Below are 26559 nucleotides of genomic sequence, written 5' to 3'. Positions count from 1 at the left end.
GTAGCTGTTATGCTTTTTGAGTTGTACTTTCTAAAAAAGCGTTTTGCAAGGATTTGGAGGTTTAAAGTGTTTTTTTTTCTTCAATATTTCAGGTGCCTCCATCTCAAGAACACTGCAAGTTTCCTTTTCTGTACTCAGTGACAAGCCTTCATAATAGAAAACACTGCATGAACCTTTAATAAATTATTTAGGCTACTGTATGTTGAAAGTTGCATTAAGCAAGAGCAGATTACAAGAACCAACCTAGGGAATATATTTGAGTAACCACATTCAAAGTTGCCACTGGTTGCTTGACCAACCGCTGAGTACATTGACTCTTTAGGAGAGGAAAAAATAAATTTTGAACCTGGCTCTGATTGTGTTAACATGTTAGAGCTGTATTAACCCATCAAATATTTGTGTTTTTAGCTCTGCCAGTGACGTGTTTTAACCAAAACCAATGAATTCATGAAGAGTAACATGAGCGATGCAGGTGGAGATGAGTGATGAGAATGAGTCCATGTTTGAAAGATGTAAACAGGGTGTACAAGGAGGCACGAGGCGAATAAAAGCGTGGCTTTATATAAAGCTCAAGCGCATACCTTAGAATGAACAATATGCTGAGAGTGTGACTGATTATGTCATTCTTAGACATCTGTGAAAACAGCACTGAGGGATGATATTCACCCTTTAAGTTTATACTGTACATTTCTAATAAAATGTTGATTGCAAACATTTGCTTTAGCCACTTAAAAAGTTCATTTTACAAACAAAATTGATTTTTGAAACTTAACAGACGGAAATAATAAAAAACAAATTGCAAATGCAATTAGTTTACCTCTCAGGGGGCTGATAGACAGGTCAATCCATTCAAAGCTTCCCCTACAGTCACATCTTTAGCAGTTCTTTATTGTGCACAGATTATAGGCTGCCAGTCTGTTTTTAAGTCAAATAAATTAAATCCTGAATGAATAAAGGAAATCCTGAAAATACCACAATGCACTCTGTCACTGTTAATCAAGGTGGATCTTGGGGGCCACACGCTGGTTCCCACTTGCTGTTTAGTCTATCAGATTTGTAAAGGTTTCTCAGTGCATGCAAAAAAGTTGGACAGAACAGATGCAGAGTGCGTGGCAAGTTGAACAGAAAAAAAAATATTTGTGGACTTTGTGGCTGTTGCAGCATTCCTAATCAATAAAAACAGATTTCTGCACAAAAAACAACATCTGGGTTGGTTTGTGACACCACAGCTAAAAAAGACAAATCAGCTGTTAGCAAAGTAATGCTATGTAGGTCATATTTATGATAAAGAAGGAAAATGACTTATTCAGGTAGCTTCCTAAAACAGTTAGGAGTGGATACAAAAATGGCATGAGCTATTTGCCTAACATAACATTCCCCCTGTAGTCGTTTACTAATATTGGTCCGATTCCACAACAGAATCCAGAGCTAATTATTTCAGGAGATGGGAATATTGCAAGCCAGCGAGGCTGGTACATTCTCACAGACGAGTGGAAATATTTTAGACTCGGAGTGTGTAACTTGGCTGACGAGGAAAGGGGCTATTTTTGGCTGCATGTTTATGTAAGTGACTAACGTGTTGTGGAATAATGAGGAGGCTCTCTGGGCCCTCTGAGGAGCTGCAGAGACGAGACTCACACAGAAGCGTAGGGTGATTGAAGGAAGCTAATGAGCACAAGGGAAAAAGAAGAACACAGGAGAAAAAAGGTCTGGCAAAATAAAAAGCATGGCAATGGAAAGGAAATACGACAATTACCAGCGGGAGGCCTCAGACAGGCAAGAGTGAAAAGGCTGGAAAAAAAAAACTAGGGAGGAAAATTGTGAGGGAAAATGTCAGTGTGATAGAGGAAATGATTATGGTGATCATGGAACATAAAAGACCACTGGCATGGGAAAACATAGTTTTATCTGATTGTTTAAAATGTTGCCACTAAAAGCGTAATAAAGGAGTGGAGTGCCAGTGAGCATCTCACCCCGGTGGTTTATGAGCTCATTACTTCTTTTCAACTAAAACCTGGAACATTTAATCCTTTTTTTAATCATCTCACCATTACATCAGTGTTTTTCTTTTTACATTCCAGAGTCTGGACTTATTTACATAAGTGCAACAGACTGGCGAAAGGATATTTCAGGTGCACAATCACTGGAAAAAAAGGAATATGCTCTTCATCAAGTCTAAAATCATGTCACATTTTCCTTTCATGTTGTTGCCTCACATAGATACTCACAAACACTCTCTCTCTCATTCAATATCTGGTACCTCTTCTCAGGAGGGGGCTCCTGATTGGCTGGCGGTGCTGCCTGCGCTGTTTCCTGCAGGTCAGGGATATTGGCAAAGTCATCTTGCTCTGCCACACCAATGGCCAAAGCCAGGACCACCAGCTTTCCTTCACTGGCTCCCAATAAAGACAAAAAAATACAGTAGATAGAAGGAAAGACGAGAAGAGAATGCAGATGCCCAGAGGAGAAAGGAATTGAGCATAAAGATGGAAAGGAGAAGTCATTTCAGGTTGGCAGGAGGAAAACAGGAAGTGTGAAAAAGGCGGTGGAAAAAGTGTGCAATATTAGAGATAACACAAACAAAGTGGTCAAAACAACAAAAAACACAACCAAATGCATCTGCAGTAAGCAATCTATCCAGGGAAGGATATTAGGAAGAAAATCAGAGCCCAAATTTAAGAATATCTGAATAATTTTATAGTGCACACACACACACACCTAGGGCAGTTTTAAGCTGGTGTGAAGTTGACTTTAATATTTACAGTCTTTTGTGTACTTATATTAGGAAGTAAAAACTCCTGTAAGCTCAGTGAGAGTTCCCACGCAGCCTAGAAAAGTCTGGATTTTGATTATTTTGTCTGGATAAGTATGAAAAATAGAATAAAAATATCTTTATTTACAGACTTTACTCCTTATCTAATTGCTTCCTGTGACTTTCCTTCCTTCCTTCCTTCCTTTCTTTGTTTTTCAAGGTAAATTCATAGCAAACTTTAGTATGTTATATGTTATATCTTACCTAGAAAGAAAGCAGAACTAAAAAACTAAAAACATATTTGTCTGTTTACAAAATAATATCAAATGTAAAGAAAACTGTGTTGAAATGCATAAAGTAACAGATATATTTGGTTAACTGAAATCAATAAATATGTGAAATGATGTGTAAATGACCCAAATAGAATTTGGATAATATGAACTGTAAAATTACCCGATTTTGTTTTTGACACGTAGTGTCTGTGGTTTGTGTTATTCTGAAGGCTGGTTTACAAGACCTAAAAAGATCAGGAATCACAGTCAGTGTATAACAGGGAGATAATTTAGCAAACCTAGAGTCGATGTGAGAAAAGTCTTATTCATGGAAAAAATATGAAATTGGGAAGTTCAGGTTATGTCTCCACATAGCTTGACAGCAACATATTTTCTCAGCTGAGATACCGTAACGCAGTCAGGAGCTTAAGCTATAGAACAACGGGTTTAGATGACGGTAAGGAGGGAAGGGAGGCAGTGATGAGGAGGCCTGGGACTTAAAGACTAAGGGGATGAGGGAAAGGAAAGTGGTAGGATTTGCAGAGCAGCTGTGGCGGTCTAGAAAAGATGAAATGAGAAGAGTGAGAGAGCAGTGACCCAGAAAACGATGACACATGGCGTACACCTACAGATACTCTATCTTTCAAATAGAAACAATTAGTCCAGATCTTCCTAATGAGGCTTAATTAAATCTTAACTGTGGAGAAAGACACCTTGGATGTTCAGTGAAAAAAGGCGAATATGGCGGGAAAGCAGAACGAAGGTAAAATAACTAGACAGAAAGTGTGTGGATATGTAGACATCCTAAACGTGTGGATACTGACATGCAAGCTGCTAAATATCACATCCATTATGAATAAATAACTAATAAGCTTGTAATCAATGGGATGTGAATACAGATTTCACCTGCTGTCAGCACATTTCTTTAAACCTGTAGTGATATTAAACTAACTTACATTAATGTTCATAAACCTCTGAGTTCATAACAATCAAACAAAAATCTGAAAGAGGAACCTTTTTTAATTTCGAGAGACAGATCTATATTCCATTTTAAAGGAAGAAAACCAATTCTGTATATTTCTCAAAATTTAGAATATATTTAGAGTCAACACTACACATTTCAGCCACAGATTATAAGGAAAAATCAGTGAAAAGATTTAAATAAACCGCATCATATCTACTAACTACTGAATAGCTTATGCAAATGAAACAAATGAAACAAACCTAAACAAATGACAACAAAACACACAGCACTTATTCTACTTTAGCAGCTTGTTGAAGAAGGGGTTGATAATCAAGAAACAAGCAACCACACTTAAAACTGATTAAAACCCTTAAATGTATCATAGGTTTCTCAGTCTGTCAGAAGCCTAAAAAAAATGTTATGGTCTAATTTTAGGGTCTAATACCCACTTTAATCTTAGAGGGGAAAGAAGAAAATGAAACCAATATTCTGCCTTGATGATCCATCAATTCAGTACCAGCACCACCACAAAAGACCAGGAAAAAGCATCTTTGTGAGCACCTTTTTGGTCAGATTTGGGCTTATTAACTCTTCGTGAACCTGCCTATGTCTCTGCTAATTGCCATTTTTGACTTCTCTCTCAGGTTGAGTGATGGTCCAGTTTTTGCTCCAACAATGGCTCAGTCTGCCACAGGTTGCTAAATCTGCAGAAAACGTTAACCTGCACCCTGTCCAAACCTTTAAGAGTGCTGTCAGAGGGTATCATGCACAAACATTTTTAAATCATCATAAGAAAATGACACTTACGCTCTGAAACCGGAACTTGTTTTTTTATGAGTTGTTACCAGCTTTTGTAAAATTCGATAATTTACCAATGATCCACTGCTTGTGCATTTTTCACTTCTTCTCCTACCTTGTCATTCCTAAATGCAATTCCAGTGTGTCTCTTTGACAGTGTGACAAATGCGTTTTGTCTTCAAGCAACCATGGGAATAACAGTTTGGATGTATATGTTTCTTCCCAGCTGGGAGTTCTTACATATACTGATCTCTACAAGGGACCAGATGATTGTCTGTTTTAGTTGGAGGAGAGGTTTGGGATTTTTTTGTAGTTCTGTTTTACTGAAGCCAAAAGGAGTGGAGGGAAGCAATGCATTTTGTGACTGCAGTGCCAAAAGCATTGCTTTAAAGTTGGGTGTGGTTACTATGGGATGTGGTCAGAAGGCCCAGTCCTCCTTCAAATTATGTGATGATCGATCCAAGCCACCACAGTAATGAACCCCCATGATCTCACCACGGTAATTCTGTGCCAGCTCAAAGCAGGGAACTCTTGTGCTGCCTTCTTGATGCACCCTAGAGGACTATACCAGAGAAGAAGGATACCAAAAAAGTTAATTTTTAATGCCTTGGTGCAGTTCGGTGAGAACAGGTTCTTATTTACAAACACAACTTGTTATTTCAGTTAGATATCAACATAGATTGCAGCTAATTTTTTATGCAATTTGAATAATGACTGTAAACTGAGAGTGCAGGCTGTAATTTTAATTTCAGGCTGCTTAGTTACAAATTGTGATTCTATGAAGCACCCTTTATTTTAAGGGGCAAACTGCAATATTTACAAGCTGTTTTATGAACAGGTGAGTGTATTGCATTATTATTTCCTCTGCCACTAAGCACAAAAAAGCTCCTGATCTAACGTGTGATTTGTTTATTTGGAAGTTGTTGGTGTGAGCCCTCAATATGCAATTAATAAATTTAAGGTGTGCCACTCCTAATGAGAAAAAACTAATCAGAGAGATGGCAATAAACAGGTCTGGATGCTTACTGGAGACAGTGGTAGAAAAACTATTGGTCAGAGTATCATTCATACATGCAAGATGTCTAGTAGTCACTGTCTGTTACAGTTCTTACCAAGGAATTATTTAATTGTAATATTTTGTCTATGATTGTCTTGGTTTGTCCAGTAAGTTTGCATTTACTCCTAATCATCTCCTGACTTAAGTGTTGTTTTTACAGAGAAGAAGTTAAAAAACATGTTTAATGATTTTTAATAACAATAATTTGAATATATTGTATTTTTTCTTTAATCCAGATATGTAACACCAAATTTAACACCAAATTTTAAAATACAATGTATAAAAAGACACAGAAATGGCCAAATATTAGGAAAATTCTTTATAGAAATGTATTCACTTTTTATCAAGTCAGACATTTCCATACTCTAAGATAACTATGCCATTAAACAACTTGAGAAGAACCAGATGATGATGATGCCAAGGTTTTATTACATCTGTGGAGGCATTCCTTATGGGACATGGGAAAAAATAAAAACAAGTCAGATATTAGCATATTGTGATAAAGTTAATTATTTTCCATAATGTCATGATGAAAATTTAACATTCATATATTTTAGATTCATTGCACACTAACTGAAATATTTCAGGTCTTTTATTGTCTTAATACGGATGATTTTGGCATACAGCTCATGAAAACCCAAAATTCCTATCTCACAAAATTAGCATATCATTAAAAGGGTCTCTAAACGAGCTATGAACCTAATCATCTGAATCAACGAGTTAACTCTAAACACCTGCAAAAGATTCCTGGGGCCTTTAAAACTCCCAGCCTGGTTCATCACTCAAAACCCCAATCATGGGTAAGACTGCCAACCTGACTGCTGTCCAGAAGGCCACTATTGACACCCTCAAGCAAGAGGGTAAGACACAGAAAGACATTTCTGTACGAATAGGCTGTTCCCAGAGTGCTGTATCAAGGCACCTCAGTGGGAAGTCTGTGGGAAGGAAAAAGTGTGGCAGAAAACGCTGCACAACGAGAAGAGATGACCGGACCCTGAGGAAGATTGTGGAGAAGGGCTGATTCCAGACCTTGGGGGACCTGCGGAAGCAGTGGACAGAGTCTGGAGTAGAAACATCCAGAGCCACCGTGCACAGGCGTGTGCAGGAAATGGGCTACAGGTGCCGCATTCCCCAGACCTGGTCTACAGAGAAGCAGCACTGGACTGTTGCTCAGTGGTCCAAAGTACTTATTTCGGATGAAAGCAAATTCTGCATGTTGGTGTTGGTCCACTGTGTTTTATCAAGGGCAGGGTCAATGCAGCTAGCTATCAGGAGATTTTGGAGCACTTCATGCTTCCATCTGCTGAAAAGCTTTATGGAGATGAAGATTTCATTTTTCAGCACGACCTGGCACCTGCTCACAGTGCCAAAACCACTGGTAAATGGTTTACTGACCATGGTATCACTGTGCTCAATTGGCCTGCCAACTCTCCTGACCTGAACCCCATAGAGAATCTGTGGGATATTGTGAAGAGAACGTTGAGAGACTCAAGACCCAACACTCTGGATGGGCTAAAGGCCGCTATCGAAGCATCCTGGGCCTCCATAAGACCTCAGCAGTGCCAGTACTAGATTAGTAATATGATATGGTGCTTACATTGATACAGTGAGTATAATGGCCATTGGATCCCTCTTCTCTCATTACCCTTTAAGTACGGGCATTTACACTCAGGACTCTCATGAAAGCACCTCACTCAATGCACCCAACATTAAGGAAGCTGAGGTGAGGGAGGAGACGTCATTGAAGCTGGGCTGAAATATTGATTTCCAGCCAAAAAACAATGGAGATAGGTCTCCAAAGTAATCCATTTAGTTGAAGTTCTCCAAAGGCAAGAGATGTGTGTCAATGACATCAACACTTTCATTAAGCAATGATTCACCCAAACAGGGAATCTGGCCAAGATTAAAATTAACTCTTGAGCAAAGGGTCATGTCTATTACCGGCCCCTCTGTGCCATCAATCATAGAAGACGTTGATGTTCCAGAGAAGGAAACACACCCACAATGACCTCAAATTCACGTTTACAGCAATGAGTGCAATGGCTGATGGTCATGGACCATATTGTCAGTGACCTTGGTGCCTGCATGGTGTGCCGCATCGCTGATGCCCATTTTAGCCACCGGCTTTAGCTCAGCAGTGACGTCTATAGAAAGGCTTCAAAGAATATAAAAATGAGGGAATGGATGGAGAGAGGCTACAGTAAAACTGATTCAGTGCACATTGAACACATGCTGTACCTTGACAGTGTCCTTGCTCATCCATCCCTTCATCACCCTCTTTCTGCCTTATCTGCCCTCCCCACCTCCTCCGGGCAGGGAGTAACAATATGTTGCAGAAGTAATGGTGCCGGTGACATAAGATCAATGCGTCAGGGTTAACTCAAATCTACACGCAGCTGCTTAGCCATTGTTCTTAAACTGATGTACTCTGACATGCCAGGCTGCCTTATCCTCACCCACTGTAATATACTGCCTTACAAGATAATTAATACCACTTAAACCTTTTCATTTCTTAGAAGCATTTAATTGGGTTTTTGTTTTATAAGTCAAAGTTAAATGTTAAAACATAGGGTATGTCCCTGTTTAAGCACCAGGGGCCACTGATGAAAATATTCTAAGTAGGGCTGATGTAACAATACATTTCTCTACCTCCTCTAATATATGAATATATGAACATATATCCAATATATGGAATCAATAGAGATGACGAATACAATTGAACATCATCCCTTTCATCTTACCCATGCCATGCCAGTTCAAAAGTACCACAAAACGTAATACAGTCAATGGGTTTAGATAAAATATGATGAATCTTATCAACTTCTTCATTGTGCCTTCTTACCGCAATGTGGTGTCCGTCATCCAGCTGCGCCGCTATGCTAATCTTTCTGAGCACAGCTAGCTTGACACAGTTTTCCATATGAACTCTTGATTGTTCATGCTTCTTAATGCGTTTCGAGCAATACTTTAAGTCGGTTTGTCCTAACTGTGTCCATGTTAAATCATATTTGGCACTATTAAAAAGAATGCACGGAAAACAGAAAAGTGGATTGGCTATATCACAGCCGGTAAGCCACGATTTAGGTTCGAACTAACTGTTCCAAAAACTGCAGTTGTAGACTTTATTTTTCTCCTTGGTCTGCTGGTTGATGATTATGTCCGGCTTGTCGGGTCCCAGCTCTTTAACCCAGATCTCACCAAATTCAGTGGGCGCTGCACCTCGCTCCTTAAGTTCGCCATCATCCCTCTGATTGGCTGCGCTGCGCAAACGTTTTTTTTTACCTGCGAGGGACGGTATTTTCAGTACCCCAAGGCCAAGAAATTCTGCAACACAGATTGGCCATATATTTATTTACTTATTCTCTTGCCCCAGCAACTACACACAGCTGGCTGTTCGACTGCACCGCTGGGGCACTCTGAACAGTGCCCCATGATAGAAACATACGAGTCTGTCTATAGGAATTCACTGGTGAAAGAATATCAGTAGGTGGGAAAGGTAGGTATTTCAGATTACATAGAGGCACACTTTAGTAAGTAAAACTGATATATATATATATATATATATATATTTACTTTTTCCCCCTTTTATCAAGGAGGGGGGCGCCCCAACACCCCCTGTGGACTGATAAGCACCCCTTTGTTGAACCATCATTCGCTGCAGTTACAGCTGAAAGTCTTTGAGGTATGTCTCTACCAGCTTAGTACATACTATAGAGACTGAAATGTTTGTAAATTCTCATGCATGGTCACATTAGATGAGTGTGAATATTCCTTTTTAAGTGTTGGCAGAGCTTCTTATTGGTTTTAGGTAAGGACATTGGGTCTAGAAAACACATGAATACACTTGTATCGGAAACATTCCATCAACTGTCTGTAATTCTTGCTGTCTCTCAAGTCTTCAGTAGCAACAGCAGCAACAGATTTTCTTCCAGTTTTGCTCTGAATTTGTTTCCATCCATTTTACCATCAAGTCTGATACGTTTTCCTCTCTCCACAGCAAAATGTTTAATTTTGGTCTGATCTAAAGAGAGCACCTTTCTCCACATGTTCCTTACACTTCCCTACTACTACAGACCTTGTAGAGACTTCATTTCGCTATATTCTTATCATACCCCCATAAGCTCATCCCAGAATTACAATGGGCCTCTTGGCTGCTTCCCTGATTTATGATCTTCTAACGAGGCCTGTGAGTACAGGTAGGTTTGCAGTTGTGTCATACTTTTTCCATTTTCAGATGATATACAAGGCTTGGGATTTTGTTATGTATAAACGTCTCTACAACTTTCACCCTGACCTGTCTCCTGCGTTCTTTAGTCTTCATTGTGCTGTTTGTTCACTGAGGTTCACTAACAACCCTTTCAGGCCTTCACAGAACAGCTGTATATACAAAGAAATTAAATTGTACACAGGTGGACTCTTTTTACTATTAGGTGACTTCTGATGTGAACTGGTTGCACTGGATTCTTTTTAGGGAAATCAGAGTAAAGGGGGCTAAATGCAAATACCACAATTTTTAGATATTTTTTTGGCAGAAACTTTGAATATCTTACTTGGTGTTGGTCTAGCACATAAACCCTTCTCCGCCCTGTAAACACTGATTTTTGTGATTGTAACGGGACAAAAAATGAGAAGTTTAAGGGACACTCAATATCTGATCATACTAAGCACAAGAAACCGACAAGGATATTTTGAAGTTGACAAAACTGTTATTTTATATGAAATGTGAATAAAAATAACCTAACTGAATAAAATATATACAAACATAAATATCTTCTAACTCTTCCTAACAGAGTCTCAGGAATATAATTAAGTAAGCGCCATTATGTTACCGCGACTGCAAGCAGGCCGAATGCCATTTAAACAGATGTTCCTGTTTAGCAGAGCATGCAGTGGAACCATTAAACAATTCTCCAACAGAACGAGCCCACAGTATGTCGCACCTCCCTGCCTTTTTTCAGGCACGACTTTCTAAAAATAGACTCAATACCTTTTTTTATGTTTTAAATAAGAAGCTTTTTGTTTTATCACAGCTCATTAGAGGCATATCATCTGTGTATTTTGTTGGAAACTAACATTGGTTAGGAGATATTTAATTGCTTTCCCTCGGATGCCTAACCTCTAAAATTGAATACATGTACACATTACAATCTTTAATTTCAATATTTAATATGATGTTTTAATAAAGGCAAAAATTCTTAGTACACACTTGAAGTTCAGATACAACAGCTTATTTACATGTATTGCTCTATGCTTATTAACATTTTTAATTGATCTTTTACATAAGCCCATTTATTGACTCATTTGTTTTAAGTTTCATTATCCCACATTACCATAATCAGCTCCTGTAATATAGACTTTGATGTCTTATTTTGCTCTATGAATGGTTTCTCCAAAATTTCCCAATAAAATTCAGTACCTTTTAATTCTCAGATTGTCTAGATCTATTTCAGGAATGTCCTAAAAGGCTATTTTGCTGGGGGGGGGGGGTTTAGCAGGGGAGTGGCGACTGGACACATTTCAGCTTTATTTCAAAATCTATATTACCTAGAATGGTAAAATATGGAAGAAATTATTCTACATTTATCCTGATTTGTTACGTCACGTTTTGTTCTCTGTGATACATTTATTTGTTGTGAAAGTTCCAAAAGAACAGGAGTGTGAAACAGGAGTGTTAAATACTTTGTTACACATTAGCTCAGGAACATATTTTATTGCTATATCATTGATAAAAATTGCGATGACAAAATTGATTATGATTAATCCCTATTTTACAGACATTTTTCTTTCGTTAAAGACAAATGGAGAGTTGTGGGAACAACATTTAATTGTTGTCCCTACAACTTTCCATGAGTATTAGCATCTCAGCCACTGAAGATCAAATATCAGGTGTGGACATTAAGGTCAGTTAAAGTCCATTCAAACATTACATCCAATCACTTCCTAGTGATTACGTTATTCCACAAGCTGATATTGTGTTGACATTTCCAATTTGATATATTGTACAGCTCTAATTTGAGTACGAAGCAAAGGGCAGATTACTTTAGTTTTCTGAAATTCATATTTTTATCATTTAGATATTGGAATGGGGAAAATGTCTGAAGTATAAAGTAAAGAATTTGATTTTAGAATTTTTCAAGTATGGAAAAGATAAAAATAAGAAAAAAGCTCACATCAAATTCCAGACTTTTTAACACTAAATATGAACACTTCTGTCAGCGTTGTGGGTTTGGAGGCAGGACCAAAATGCAGATCATGGCGAGGAGGCCGCACGGTGAGTAGAAGACATTTTTAATATTAAAGCAATGACTTACAGGCAAGTAGTCCAGGCATATAGTCAGGAGATAAACAAACCATAAGGGGAAACTCAGGAATACAACAAGGCTTTTCAATGTAAGGAACCAGCGGGGAACAATGAAAACTACGTGAGAACGAGAATAATCCTAGGTTTCTCTTTAGTACAGTTGCTAAACTTACACAGCGTCATAGCTCTGTTGAGCCATCCATTCCCTTAGCTCTCTTATGGGATTCTTCTTAAATAAAATTGACTCTATTAAAAATAAAATCTCTGACATACTCCCGAAGATGATTACTTCATCCTCAGCAAGTGAGACAACATTGGAAGTAACTGTAGAACCTGATCTGTGTTTGGACTATTTTGATTCTGTGGAGCTTCCTGAGTTATCAGAAATATTAGCTTCATCTAAACCTTCAACTTGTATGTTAGACCCAATGCCAACCAAATTATTTAAGGAAGTGTTCCCTTCGCTAGGCTTAAATTGTTCCTTTTTGATAAAGCTTATGGTTAGAGTGGCTTAGGTTATTCTGATCTATCTCTGTAGTTATGCTGCTATAGGCTTAGGCTGCTGGAGGACATAATGACCACTTCACCATCTTCGCTACATTCTCACACTACTCTCCAATTTTGCATTATTTGCTGTTATTTTAGCTTTTAACTTTATGTTCTCTCTCTTTTCTCTTCCTAGAAACTACATCTGACCTGGCTCTGTATCTACCTGTGACACCTTTCTGGAGGGGGGGATCGTCCAAGCTTCTGCTGGCAACAACTTAATGCTCACCTTCTACCGATGATCCACTTGGCCCTGTCTTTCAGTGTTTAACCCTTTCTCTCTCCTAGACATAGCAATTGACTGAGCTTTTACTGTAACTAATTATATGTGCTCTCTTTCAGACTCTAACCTTGAAAACTGGCTCAGAGTTTATCTGTTCTTTCTTTCTAGGTGAAACGACTAAAGGAGCTACATCCATTAACATTTCCCATAGAAAGTACTCCTGGATCAGTGCTCCTGTGTTCTTTTTGTGTCTCTGTTCTGTTCTCTCAAACCCCCAGTCGGTCGTGGCAGATGGCCGCTCACACTGAGCCTGGTTCTGCTGGAGGTTTCTTCCTGTTAAAAGGGAGTTTTTCCTCTCCACTGTCGCTACATGCATGCTCAGTATGAGGGATTGCTGCAAAGTCAATGCCAGTGACTGTCCACTGTCTCTACAAGCTCATCTGGGAGGAGTGACTGCTACAAGTCTCTGACTCTATGCAATCTGCTGGGTTTCCTTAGATAGAAAAACTTTTTATCCAATTTTGAATAAATAACTGAATCTAACTGCACTGTTCAATGATTAGGATTAATTGGAATGTATGCACCTGACTTTGTGATGTGCCTTGAGACGACATGTGTTGTGAATTGGCGCTATATAAATAAACTGAATTGAATTGAACCTAAGGAACCCTATATAATATAAACCCTAACATAAAACACAAGGCTAAATCTGGAAGGAACACTAACTAGACAAAGCAGGGGCATGAAGAACTATACTAAAGAGCTAGGCTGGGAAAGAACAACTAATCTTAAGGGGAACAAGCAACTAGGTAAAAACTAACATCAGGGTAACAGAAGGAAAAAACAAACATAACTACTAAACCCAAATGAATAGTAACACCTAACTGAAAAGTAAACAAAACACAAAACAAAGTCCAAAATGGCAGATCCTGACAACTTCATAACTCATATTCCTCCCTGACAGTTGATGAGATTTATTAAAAGTTACTGGAAAAGTTATGGAAGGAATCACTAAGCTCAATTCCACTCTCATTTTCTCATCCACACATCCACACACTTGTATAGACACAAGTATACTTATCATATTTTGCCAAAAACAAATAATATCCTTCCCTGGATATCAGATACAAACATACATAAAACACCTGAAAGACGAGAAAATGTATTGCCTGTGGATTATGCACCTGAATGCATTGGTTAGTGCTTAAACATATAACAATAATTTAATGTAGAATTTTAAATTTTACGCATTTAAGACATACCTTACACAAATGCATAATAAATCATACACAGCACAGAATATGCAATCTGACAAACAAAGGCTATTAATGACTATTTTTGAATTTAAAAAAAGCTTACTGAGACTTACAGGAAGGATTTGACATCCAGGCCCCGGTTCTTCATCTGGTCCGTCATGTAATCCCAGCTGCCAGGATTGCCACGAGATTGCCCTCCTGCTCCGCCTCCCCTATAGCGTGAGGCGGCTGATCCCACTGAGCTGCCCCTTGCACCCCGGGCACTGCCTCGTGTACCTGCACCCCCACCCTCACCACTGTTACCGCCTCCTTCTCCTCTCCCTACCCCCCCACCTCCCCCAGGCTGTCCAGGTCCTGTGTGTAACTGTCCCAAGCTTTGAGATGTGGTAGGCGGATGGCTGAGACCTGGGCCTGATGGGCGGATGAGGGGCTGCTGCAGACTCTGCTGTCGCAACAGCGTCCGAGGCCGGGAGGGAATGTGTTCCAGGGTGGAGGGGTAGGATAGGACTGGATCGCCAAAGCTGGGAGGGCAGAGGAGTAGGGAGGAAAGAGAGCGTGTTGAGGGCCAGGGCCGGCACAGAATTGGTTTATGAGGAGGTGTGACGGAGTCCGATGTTGTAGAGGAGGAAGAGGAACCATGACAAGTGGAGGTGGTTTGGTCAGTGCAAGAGGTGATGAGGAGAGGTGAGAAATCATCCGAGATTAAACAAAGAGGTCGAGAGCATTGGGGAGACATTGGAGACGAAGTCAGGTTGGCATCAGGACAGAAGCAGGAAAGTTTATCCAAGCAGGAAGTTGAAGATTGTGTGATTGGAGAGGAGGGAGGAGGTGTGGTGGTTTTTGAGGTCAAAGTAGAGGAGGGATCAGAGAAAGGAGCATTGGGAGGCGGAGAGAGGAGAAGGAGGAGAGAAAAAGAGAGCAAAATGAGGCAGCAGCTATAACAGCAGTAGCAAAAGTAGCAGTAGATGGTGCAGCCTGAGTGATGATCGCCATGTGACACGTGCTGCCCGTGGGGCTGAGTCAAGCAGTGAATCTGCGTTGGATGGGAGTGTGCCTTGCGTGACTGAACGGTTTGAGCGTGCTGTTTGCGTGCAAGTGTGTTTCGCATCGGCAGCGGTCGGATGTTGACTGTCCGTACCAGCGTGGAGCGGCTCTGAGTGGCATGGCCATATCGAGATGAGCGCGTCGCAGTTTTGCTGCTTCCAGTCCTCGCCAGCGAAGGTTTTGTGGTCTGACGAGAAATCCCCATTTCCCCTACTAGCCCATCAACATTTCAACCTCTGATAGCCTCTCCTCATTTCTCTCTAAGTATTTTTGGTCTTTTAAACACATGCAAGACCTCTAGAGAAATCTTGACAGCCAACCAACTTCTACAGCAAGACTCCCTCCCTCTGTCATACTCCTAATTTCCACTCCTCCCCTTCATAAGTGCTGTTTAACTGATTAATTGCCTTTTCTAAAATGTCTCAAACCACTATCCTACAATCCAATTAACAATGATGTGTTAATGATGTAAATGTATGACTACATTTACATCACTCTTGTGTTTTGCAGAATCTACAGTACTTTTTCTAGTTTGTTCTCCTAACTAAATATAACCTCCTTTCTTGGATCGTTGTGTAACCCAGACTACCAGAACTAGGTCATGAGAGAGATCATTTTGATGTAGTCTGCATTACCTCATCCAACACCATTTACAGGCAGCTTTTCTTATGTTTTTTGCCGTACCTAACAATCACACAGAAAAGGATAAAAAAAAAAAGGTCAATGGAAGCTTTGCCAAAGTAAACCAGTTGGGAAGAAGGAGGGGAACAATGGAGAACAGGTGGGGCACTGTATGTGGTGACAGAGCAATAGAGAATGATAGGAGCACAAGGTGACAATGGATGAGAGACGGGAAAAAACGGGGTGCGAGACACAAACACAGGAGACACGCAGACACTCATGGAAGCCTGAAAATAGAATCCAATTACAGACAGGGGCAAAAAGAAAGATGAGAGGAGGAGAAAAGGAGGGAGCGAGGTAGTGATGAGCATAAATGTGTTGTGGAGGAAGAAATCGCAGGCATGAAGTGTCGAAGGAATGTGAAGAAAATCACAGCATCCGTGTTTAACTGCCTCATTTACAGAAGACTGAATATAGACTCAACATCATGTCAGACGTCACAGATGAGGTATTTGTACAGTCAGTGACCAACACGCAGTTTAAATTGTAAGTTCAAGACTTAATTAAAAAGTATCAGAATGTGACGATTATGACAGAGAGAAAGAGGATTGCTGTGTTTTTGGTTTTTACATTAACCTTGCAGGCTGTATGTAAATCCTACTCTCTTGCTGGTTTTACAGAAAGCTGAATGGTCTTTAAATCTACATGATAGTGCTCTTGTAACATTCTGATCAGATCCTAGGTATCGTCTCAAGGTCTTGATCAATGATTTAGAAAATGGTCCCTATCAGATTTCCGAGTAACCTCAAGTCCTATTGTCTGTTGTTGGTCCAGTGTCTTTGTGTCAGTTCTCCACTTCATAAAAGGTGAATATGGGTGTCTGGGCTTTCCTTTAGCACATAGCCAGACATTGTTCACACTGCAGTCTGAGAAAAACAAGCAAAGACTTTTCCATAGCAATTTCCAAGCCTGAACTTTAGTGTGTTTTCAGCCTTTTTCTTCTCAAGTTCAGAAACAGCTGGATCTTCATTAAAACAAAGAGTAACACACTAATCTGCAATGCCCTCTATGAAAACTTACTGCACAAGACTCCACTAAAGATGAAGGAGCATGAATACCAAAATCTTGAGGCAGTCATTGGCTAAAAAAGATTCCCTACCCTAAATCATTAAAACATTTTATGAAGCATGTTCAATACTTATTCACTTTGTTTTCATGTGTGGATTATTTGGGTTGTGTACATTTTATTTCAATAGACCCATTAAAATGTTTTTATTGAGGAAAACATTAATGTGCTCAATACTATGACAGCATGAGTTGTTAAATATTATTTAACACACAGTTGTGCAACAATACAAAACTTTGGTACCAAGCTGATGAAATGTTTTGCATGGAAGGACTTTGGGGGCTCAGAGTGGTGTTGAGAGTGTATAGTTACATATTATGTGTTTCTCCCCACAATAGAGTCAGTTTTGTAATTATTGGTGCAGCTAAAGGGATAAACCTATAAGAAATACATCGACATGAGAGAGAGGTGTGCATTTTGCTGAAACATTGGCTTTTTTTTAAAGCTCTGATTCTGAACTCACTTGGTAGGTCTTAATCCTCCAGTCTGCATGTGGCTCTGGACGGTCTGCCACTTCCCAGCTTTCACTCCCTCAGTCACCATGCTCTTCACGCTGTCACTGCGATAAGGACCCCCCCCAGCATTCCCATACCCAGCTGCGGCAGCCCCCTTCTGGCCCCCTGACACTGCCCCACTGAGGGGGAAGAGATGATGCAGACATCCCAAAGTAGACAAAGGGTTCAGAAGAGGGGAATAATGACAGGCAGAGGAGAAAAAAACCAAATAGTGTGAGAAAGACACACACAAACAGACACACACAGGAAAACAGATTGAGAGACCACATGGCTAAGGAGGTGAGACCGACTGGTGGACTGTGTAAAGGGGCAGGCCCAGGTTTCAAGGCCAAATAGAAAGCAGGTGGATGAAAGTGGTCTGGAGTCCAGCGTGGAAAAGGACAGGGATGAGGAGAGGGCGGCTAGGTGAAGCAAGAAGAGGAGGAGAGGGATTTAGAGGTAGCCTGTGAAGGATGAAAAAACAGCAACAAGTTCCTCCTTTGGGCTTAGAGGACTTGATCAGAAAAAATGTGCAGGCTGGCCGAATTGTTATTACTTTTTAATTCATTAGAGCTTTTAGTCTTGAGATGTCCTACTATTAAGTATGATGTCATGAGAAGTAGTTGGTGCTCATAAACCACTGAGCACAATTTGTTTTTTTACCTTTATGTGAAAAAGATCCCTTTTGAAATATCTGCTTGTCATTTAGGCAGCACTTAAGACTCACTGACGTTATTCAGGAAGATAAATGCACCGCACTGCAAAGCAGAAAGTAAGGTGCTAATCACATCGGCCTTCAGAACAGGCACAAGGTACCGGAATTAATCAGCGTCCCCATTAAAGGCAGTTGTCAACTCAAATTTAATCTCAAAACGGGTGCTGTGGTGATCAAAATTGAAAGAACATTAGTGCCCTCTGGTGACATGACTACATTTCATTAACATGCATGGTTCCCCTGCTCCGGGAGATAAAAAAAAACAAGGCTCCAAAGACTTTGCAATGAACTGTCTATGTTTGTGAACTAAGGGTATTAAACATTCATCAGGGTCACCTTTTACATTTAACTTTGACCAGCTACCCTAATGGTGCATAATCATACATAACTTCAGCATGGATGATGCTGACAAAGTGATGGTCAGGACAGGACACAAGCCTCATCTGAGCCGAGCACAAGGTGAATTTTTAATAAGCTTAGAATCACATAATTATACAGAGCTAGTAAGAAAATTATTTGGAAATTAAGATATAACTCTTGTGTCTCTCTAAGCTTCACTAAGAATTGCAGAATCGCTCAATAAATATGGTAGGATTTATTTTATGAAAGCTATCCAGGATCATTGGCACCCCTGATATAAATTAACCTTTTCTTGTGACAGTATGAGATAAAGGCTAGATACGAGTTTTTCTTTGCACTATGTACAGACACAATCAGTCTTCTAACAGTAAACTCCAGAGTTTACTGTTAGAAGACTGCAGCAAAGAGTGGCATCTTGGGATCACTGAGTTTCCATAACAACTACAGTTAAGCACAAAACCGCTCATACCCCTGGCAAGTTTGGGTTTAAAGGCAGTTTTTAATTTTTCCAACATGTTCCTTCTGACTGTAAGTTAACATCTTGGAGTGGCCCACAGAATGTTAAGGGAGAATATTAAGAGGAGGCCTTTCAACCCTAAAGACGTGGAGCTAATCACGAAAGATAAATCTCAAAAATACCAGTGGAAACATGCAAAACACTAGTCAGCAATTATAAATAAATAAAAAATGACTATTAATGTTAATAAAAATGTTTCCTTTGAGTACTGAAAAACCTATAAATAATTTTCGACATGCAATTTTTTAATGACATGAACCAAAGGGGTACTGATCATCTTGGCACTTTGCCGCTTCGTACCCTTGCACTTGTGATCATATTATACCCACCTTTTTCAAGAACTAATTGGTACCATCTACTGTGCTTTGCAGTACCTGCCAGAGACATGTCTCGTATCCGCTTTGACAGTATTCGTTTCGTAGAAATTTTCTTCTCATTATCTGACTCAGATAAATAATATATACCAGCTGGCGTTATTTTGGTTAGATCAGGGGTCCTAATCTCTCATATATTACTACAGTGAAGTGGCCCAAACAGGATCAGAACCAAAATAAATTGTAATGGAGTGTAATACAAAGCTTTCACTTAATAGTATACAACTGAATAAAGTTATAAGTGAGATGTGAGACTTTTTTTAACATTCTCTATAATTTATCTTAATAGTTAATGCAATAAAAATAATGTAATCGGCATTAATAAAATCTATGAGTATGCATCTTTAAAGGTACAAAGGAGGTAGGGAGGGACGGAATAGTATTAACAACTGATCGGCACCAGAACCAAACATATGACCAGATCACCACAGAAATGGTTCACCATATCAGAATTTGTTTTTAATGTGCAACTTTTAGACAGACATATATGAAATTTATAAAATTTGAATTTGTTGATGTCTGTTTGTCTATGCCACTGCAATAAAAGCTTAATTTAGTTTTTATTTTTATGCATCTTCTGCAGGACTGCTAATAAAAGTGGAAACCAGTATACAGGTCCTTCTCAAAATATTAGCATATTGTGATAAAGTTCATTATTTTCCATAATGTCATGATTCAAATTTAACATTCATATATTTTAGATTCATTGCACACTAACTGAAATATTTAAGGTCTTTTATTGTCTTAATACGGATGATTTTGGCATACAGCTCATGAAAACCCAAAATTCCTATCTCACAAAATTAGCATATCATTAAAAGGGTCTCTAAACGAGCTATGAACCTAATCATCTGAATCAACGAGTTAACTCTAAACACCTGCAAAAGATTCCTGAGGCCTTTAAAACTCCCAGCCTGGTTCATCACTCAAAACCCCAATCATGGGTAAGACTGCCGACCTGACTGCTGTCCAGAAGGCCACTATTGACACCCTCAAGCAAGAAGGTAAGACACAGAAAGAAATTTCTGAACGAATAGGCTGTTCCCAGAGTGCTGTATCAAGGCACCTCAGTGGGAAGTCTGTGGGAAGGAAAAAGTGTGGCAGAAAACGCTGCACAATGAGAAGAGGTGACCGGAGCCTGAGGAAGATTGTGGAGAAGGGCCGATTCCAGACCTTGGGGGACCTGCGGAAGCAGTGGACTGAGTCTGGAGTAGAAACATCCAGAGCCACCGTGCACAGGCGTGTGCAGGAAATGGGCTACAGGTGCCACATTCCCCAGGTCAAGCCACTTTTGAACCAGAAACAGTGGCAGAAGCGCCTGACCTGGGCTACAGAGAAGCAGAACTGGACTGTTGCTGAGTGGTCCAAAGTACTTTTTTCGGATGAAAGCAAATTCTGCATGTCATTCGGAAATCAAGGTGCCAGAGTCTGGAGGAAGACTTGGGAGAAGGAAATGCCAAAATGCCAGAAGTCCAGTGTCAAGTACCCACAGTCAGTGATGGTCTGGGGTGCCGTGTCAGCTGCTGGTGTTGGTCCACTGTGTTTTATCAAGGGCAGGGTCAATGCAGCTAGCTATCAGGAGATTTTGGAGCACTTCATGCTTCCATCTGCTGAAAAGCTTTATGGAGATGAAGATTTCATTTTTCAGCACAACCTGGCACCTGCTCACAGTGCCAAAACCACTGGTAAATGGTTTACTGACCATGGTATCACTGTGCTCAATTGGCCTGCCAACTCTCCTGACCTGAACCCCATAGAGAATCTGTGGGATATTGTGAAGAGAACATTGAGAGACTCAAGACCCAACACTCTGGATGAGCTAAAGGCCGCTATCGAAGCATCCTGGGCCTCCATAAGACCTCAGCAGTGCCACAGGCTGATTGCCTCCATGCCACGCCGCATTGAAGCAGTCATTTCTGCCAAAGGATTCCTGACCAAGTATTGAGTGCATAACTGTACATGATTATTTGAAGGTTGACGATTTTTGTATTAAAAACACTTTTCTTTTATTGGTCGGATGAAATATGCTAATTTTGTGAGATAGGAATTTTGGGTTTTCATGAGCTGTATGCCAAAATCATCCGTATTAAGACAATAAAAGACCTTAAATATTTCAGTTAGTGTGCAGTGAATCTAAAATATATGAATGTTAAATTTTCATCATGACATTATGGAAAATAATGAACTTTATCACAATATGCTAATATTTTGAGAAGGACCTGTAAATACTATTTCATTGCCTATATTGAATGTTTTAAAAATTATGACTTAATTTTCCATTAGCCATAACCCTTTTCGAACACAAAGTTATAAATGTTTAAAAATGATAAAAATTAACATTAATCCCACAAAATTCTGTTTACAGGGAGACTGACTAAATGAGGGCCGGTGTCATTACAATGACAGAAAGCTGCTCATCTTAACAGAATCTCAAAAAGGAAATGATTTCCCAGCCGTCTGTTGGCTTTAGCGAAGTATTATTGGTGGAAGTCAAGAGGTCGTCCCTGTCTCTCCATGGGAGAAATTTCATCATTATATTGTCTTACTTTGAGGAAAAGTTACTATTTTTCAGGCCCGCACACCAGTAGCAGATTACATTTGCTAATTGTGTGGTGAAAAAAAGCTCATCAGTTTTTCACACATGAAGGCAGGACATGTTTATGAAAAACAAATTCCAAACTTGAGTGCTGAAATACAAATATCTGGGTACAGCCTCCTTTTTCTGGGCGATCTAACACACAGTCCTCATCAGCAAGATCTGGGTAAGTTGACTAGTTATCAGTTTTATCAGATTGAAGCCTAGTAACTAAATGTCCTCTCAGGGCCCAGAGGTGAACTTGCCACAGTTTCATTGGAATCAAGTGAGATTTTTATAGCAATAAGGAGAAAAAAACAAGTGTTACAGTGTCTCCCAAAAATGATAGAGAGTAGATGTAGTTCAGTGATTAAATGTTAGTGCAGCACACACTGTTGATATTACATTGATGGGGGAAAATTCAAGAGTAAGCCACAGATGGATGTAAAGTACAGGTGAGAACTGGCACCTCACTGTACCTGGTGTTAACGGTCAACCCTCCACAACGAAAGCAAACCACAACAGCAGCACATAGATATAAGAAACACAGGCAAAGGGCGGGCAGATTTCACACATCATAGAAAAAGGTTGGTTAAAATTGTTTTTGGAGAGGAGGAAAATGAGGGTTGTCCGTCTCCATGGTCACACCATGGGTAGAGAGGTGCGAGGTTAGAGGTCAGGAGTTAGTGTGGAGCGACAGGGCTGTAGGGAGTGAGGGGGCATCTGAACGTGTGCATCATTTAAAGGCGACAGTGTATTCACAACCCTTGAACTTTCCCACATGTTGTCCTTTAATGATGGCAAACTTAAATGTGTTTTATTTGGATTTGAGGATTTGGAAGATTTGAAGTGGTAGAAAAATGACACATGATTTTCTGATTTTTATTTAACAATTTAGAAAACTGTGGCATGCATTTGTAGTTAGTCAGTAGTTTCTAGAACCACATTTTGCTGCAACTACAGTTTTTTAGAGTATTTCTTCAGTAAGTCCTGGCACAGATTATCGACTGTATTAAGCTCTAGACTTTGACTGGATCACTCTAACACATAAATATGCTTTGATGATGCTACCAATGCCATCGATCACCATGGGGGTGGTGTGTTATTTACGTGCAGCACTATTTTTCCACAACAGACTTTGAGGTCTTTACAAATTTAGCATGAAGTCCATAAAGTTCTCTTTCAGGTGATGGGTCAGATAACGAACGGTTCAAGAATCCTTCATGAGAACTAATATATAGAGGCACGTGACGTTGCCCGGTACGGCGGAGTCAGGATCCTACCCTGGAGCCAGGCCTGGGGTTGGGACTCGCCGGAGAGCACCTGGTGGCCGGGTTGCTCCTCGCGGGACCCGGCCGGGCCAAGCCCGAACGAGAGACGCGAGGTTGGGGATAGGTCTCTGACTGTCGTTTTGGCCTACGGGCCAAGCAGTAGTGCGGAGTACCCGGCCTTCTTGGCGTCCCTGTCGGGGGTGCTGGATAGTGCCCCTCCTGGGGACTCCATCATTCTGCTGGGGGACTTCAACGCCCAGGTGGGAAACGACAGTGACACCTGTAGAGGCGAGATCGAGAGGAATGGCCTCCCCGATCTGAATCCGAGTGATGTTTTGTTATCGGACTTCTGTGCTAGTCACGGATTGTCCATAACGAAAACCATGTTCAAACATAAGGGTGTCCATCAGTGCACTTGGCACCAGGACACCCTAGGCAGGAGATCAATGATGAACTTTGTTGTCGTATCATCAGACCTTCGGCCGCATGTTTTGGACACTCGGGTGAAGAGATGGGCTGAGCTGTCCACTGATCACCACCTTGTGGTGAGTTGGATCCACTGGAGGAGGAGAAAGCCGGACAGACTTGGCAGGCTCAAGCGCATAGTGAGGGTCTGCTGGGAACGCCTGGCAGAGCTGGTCAAAGCTCCCCCACTTCCAGGAGAGCTTTGACCAGATTCCGGGGGATGTTGGAGACATAGAGTCCGAGTGAACCATGTTCTCCGCATCTATTGTCGATGCTGCTGCCCGTAGCTGCAGCCGTGAGGTCTGCTGTGCCTGTCGCGGCGGCAATCCCAGAACCTGGTGGTGGACACCGGCAGTAAGGGATGCTGTCAAGCTGAAGAAGGAGTCCTATCGGCTGTGGTTGGCTTGTGGGACTCCTGAGGTGGCTGACGGGTACCGTGAGGCCAAGCGTGCTGCGGCCCGGGCTGTGGCAGAGGCAAAAACCCGGGCCTGGGAGGAGTTCGGTGAGGCCATGGAGAAGGACTACCGGTTGGCCTCGAAGTGATTCTGGCAAACCGTTCGGCACCTCAGGAGGGGGAAGCAGTGCTTTGCCAACACTGTTTATTGTGGGGATGGGAGGCTGCTGACCTCGACTGAGGACATTATCGGGCGGTGGAAGGAGTACTTGGATGATCTCCTCAATCCTGCCATCACGCATTCCCTGGTGGAAACAGAGGCTGGGGACTCGGGGTTGGACTCTTTCATCACCCAGGCTTAAGTCACCGATGTGGTTAAAAAGCTCCGCGGTGGCAAGGCTTCGGGGGTGGATGAGATCCGCCCTGAGTACCTCAAATCTCTGGATGTTGTGGGGCTGTCATGGTTGACACGTCTCTTCAACATTGCGTGGCGGTCTGGGACAGTGCCTCTGGACTGGCAGACTGGGGTGGTGGTCCCCCTTCATAAGAAGGGGGGCCGGAGGGTGTGTTCCAACTACATGGGGATCACACTCCTCAGCCTCCCTGGTAAGGCCTACGCCAGGGTATTGGAGAGGAGAGTCCGGCCGATAGTCGAAACTCGGCTTCAGGGGGAGCAGTGTGGTTTTCGTCCCGGCCGTGGAACACTGGACCAGCTCTATATCCTCTACAGGGTACTCGAGGGTTCATAGGAGTTTGCCCAACCGGTTCACATATGTTTTGTAGACCTGGAGAAAGCATTCAACTGTGTCCCTCGTGATGCCCTGTGGGGGGTGCTCCAGGAGTATGGAATCGAGGGTCCTTTATTAGGAGCCATCCAGTCCCTGTACAAGCGGAGCAGGAGTTTGGTCCGCATTGCTGGCACTAAGTTGGACCTGTTCCCGGTGCATGTTGGACTACGGCAGGACTGCTCTTTGTCACCGGTCCTGTTCATAACTTTTATGGACAGGATTTCTAGACACAGCCAAGGGCCGGAGGGGGTCTGCTTTGGGGACCAGTGGATTTTGTCTCTTCTTTTTGCAGATGACGTGGTCCTGCTGGCCCCCTCTAGCCAAGACCTACAGCATGCACTGTGGGTGTTCGCGGCCGAGTGTGAAGCGGCTGGGATGAAGATCAGCTCCTCCAAGTCAGAGGCCATGGTACTCGACCGGAAAAGTGTGGCTTATCCTCTTCAGGTTGGAGGGGAATTCCTGCCTCAAGTGGAGGAGTTCAAGTATCTCAGGGTCTTGTTCACGATTGAGGGAAGAATGGAGCGGTAGATCGACAGACGGATCGGTGCGGCTGCCACAGTAATGAGGGCGCTGTGCCGGTCCGTTGCGGTGAAGAGAGAGCTGAGCCGAAAAGCGAAGCTCTTGATTTACCGGTCGGTCTATGTTCCTACCCTCACCTATGGCCATAAACTTTGGGTCATGACCAAAAGAAAGAATTCCCGAATACAAGGGGCTGAAATGAGCTTCGTCCGTAGGGTGGCCAGGTACTCCCTTAGAGATAGGGTGAGGAGCTCGGCCATCCGGGAGGAGCTCGGAGTAGAGCCGCTGCTCCTCCACATCGAGAGGAGCCAGTTGAGGTGGCTCGGGCATCTATACCGGATGCCTCCTGGACGCCTTCCTCGGGAGGTGTTCCAGGCATGTCCCATCGGGAGGAGGCCCAGGACACGGCCCAGGACACGCCGGAGGGACTATGTCTCTCGGCTGGCCTGGGAACGCCTTGGGCTACCCCCGGAGGAGCTGGAAGAGGTGTCTGGGGAGAGGGACATCTGGGCGTCTCTGCTGAGTCTGCTGCACCTGCGACCCGGTCCCGGATAAGCGGAAGACGGCAAGTACGAGTACGAGTACAAGTCCATAAAGTAAAACGTTTTAACTAATCAGGAAACACTCTTCCAAACGTTTGCTGCATCCCCTACATGGCTTGTGGTAAACTGCAAAAATGTGTTCTTTTGGCTTTCTTTCGGTGATTGCGTTCTTCTTGCAAATCTTCTAAAAAAGACCAGAGTTGTGGAGTAAATGACAAACAGATTCTCCCACTTTAGTTGTGAATCTCCTTAGCTGTTCCAGAGTTACCATGGGACTGTTGGCTGCTTCTCTGATTAATGCTCTATTTGAGAATGTAATGGTAGGTTTGCAGCATGCCATAATCTTTCCTTTTTAAGACAGTAGATTGGATAGTGCTCAGTGAGATGCTCAAAGCTTTGGATACTGCTTTTAAAATCTAACCCTGCTCTAAATGTCTCCAAATCTGTGTCTGACCTCTTTGACCTCTGAGTGATAAACAAGTGTCAGGCTAATTAGGTGACTCCTGAAGACAACTGGTTGCCCTATATTTTATGCTGTTGTGTCAGAGTAATTAGGGGCTAAAAACAAACCCCAAGAATCAAACC

General features: G+C 41.6%; 1 protein-coding gene across 1 annotated transcript in view; it reads right to left on the bottom strand.

Moving 5' to 3' along the window:
• syt7a (synaptotagmin VIIa) overlaps nt 1–26559 on the bottom strand; it is a 138530-nt gene that overhangs the window by 35636 nt on the left and 76335 nt on the right. The window contains exon 5 of the mRNA XM_047390584.1: nt 2261–2392. Within this exon, the coding sequence (XP_047246540.1) occupies nt 2261–2392 (132 nt within the window). The remainder of the gene's footprint in view (nt 1–2260; nt 2393–26559) is intronic.

The sequence above is a fragment of the Girardinichthys multiradiatus genome, chromosome 2, assembly GCF_021462225.1.
Source record: "Girardinichthys multiradiatus isolate DD_20200921_A chromosome 2, DD_fGirMul_XY1, whole genome shotgun sequence".
NCBI classification, from domain to species: Eukaryota; Metazoa; Chordata; class Actinopteri; order Cyprinodontiformes; family Goodeidae; genus Girardinichthys; species Girardinichthys multiradiatus.
Note: the sequence above shows the minus strand (reverse complement) of the source record. Positions and strands in the feature narration are given on the sequence as shown.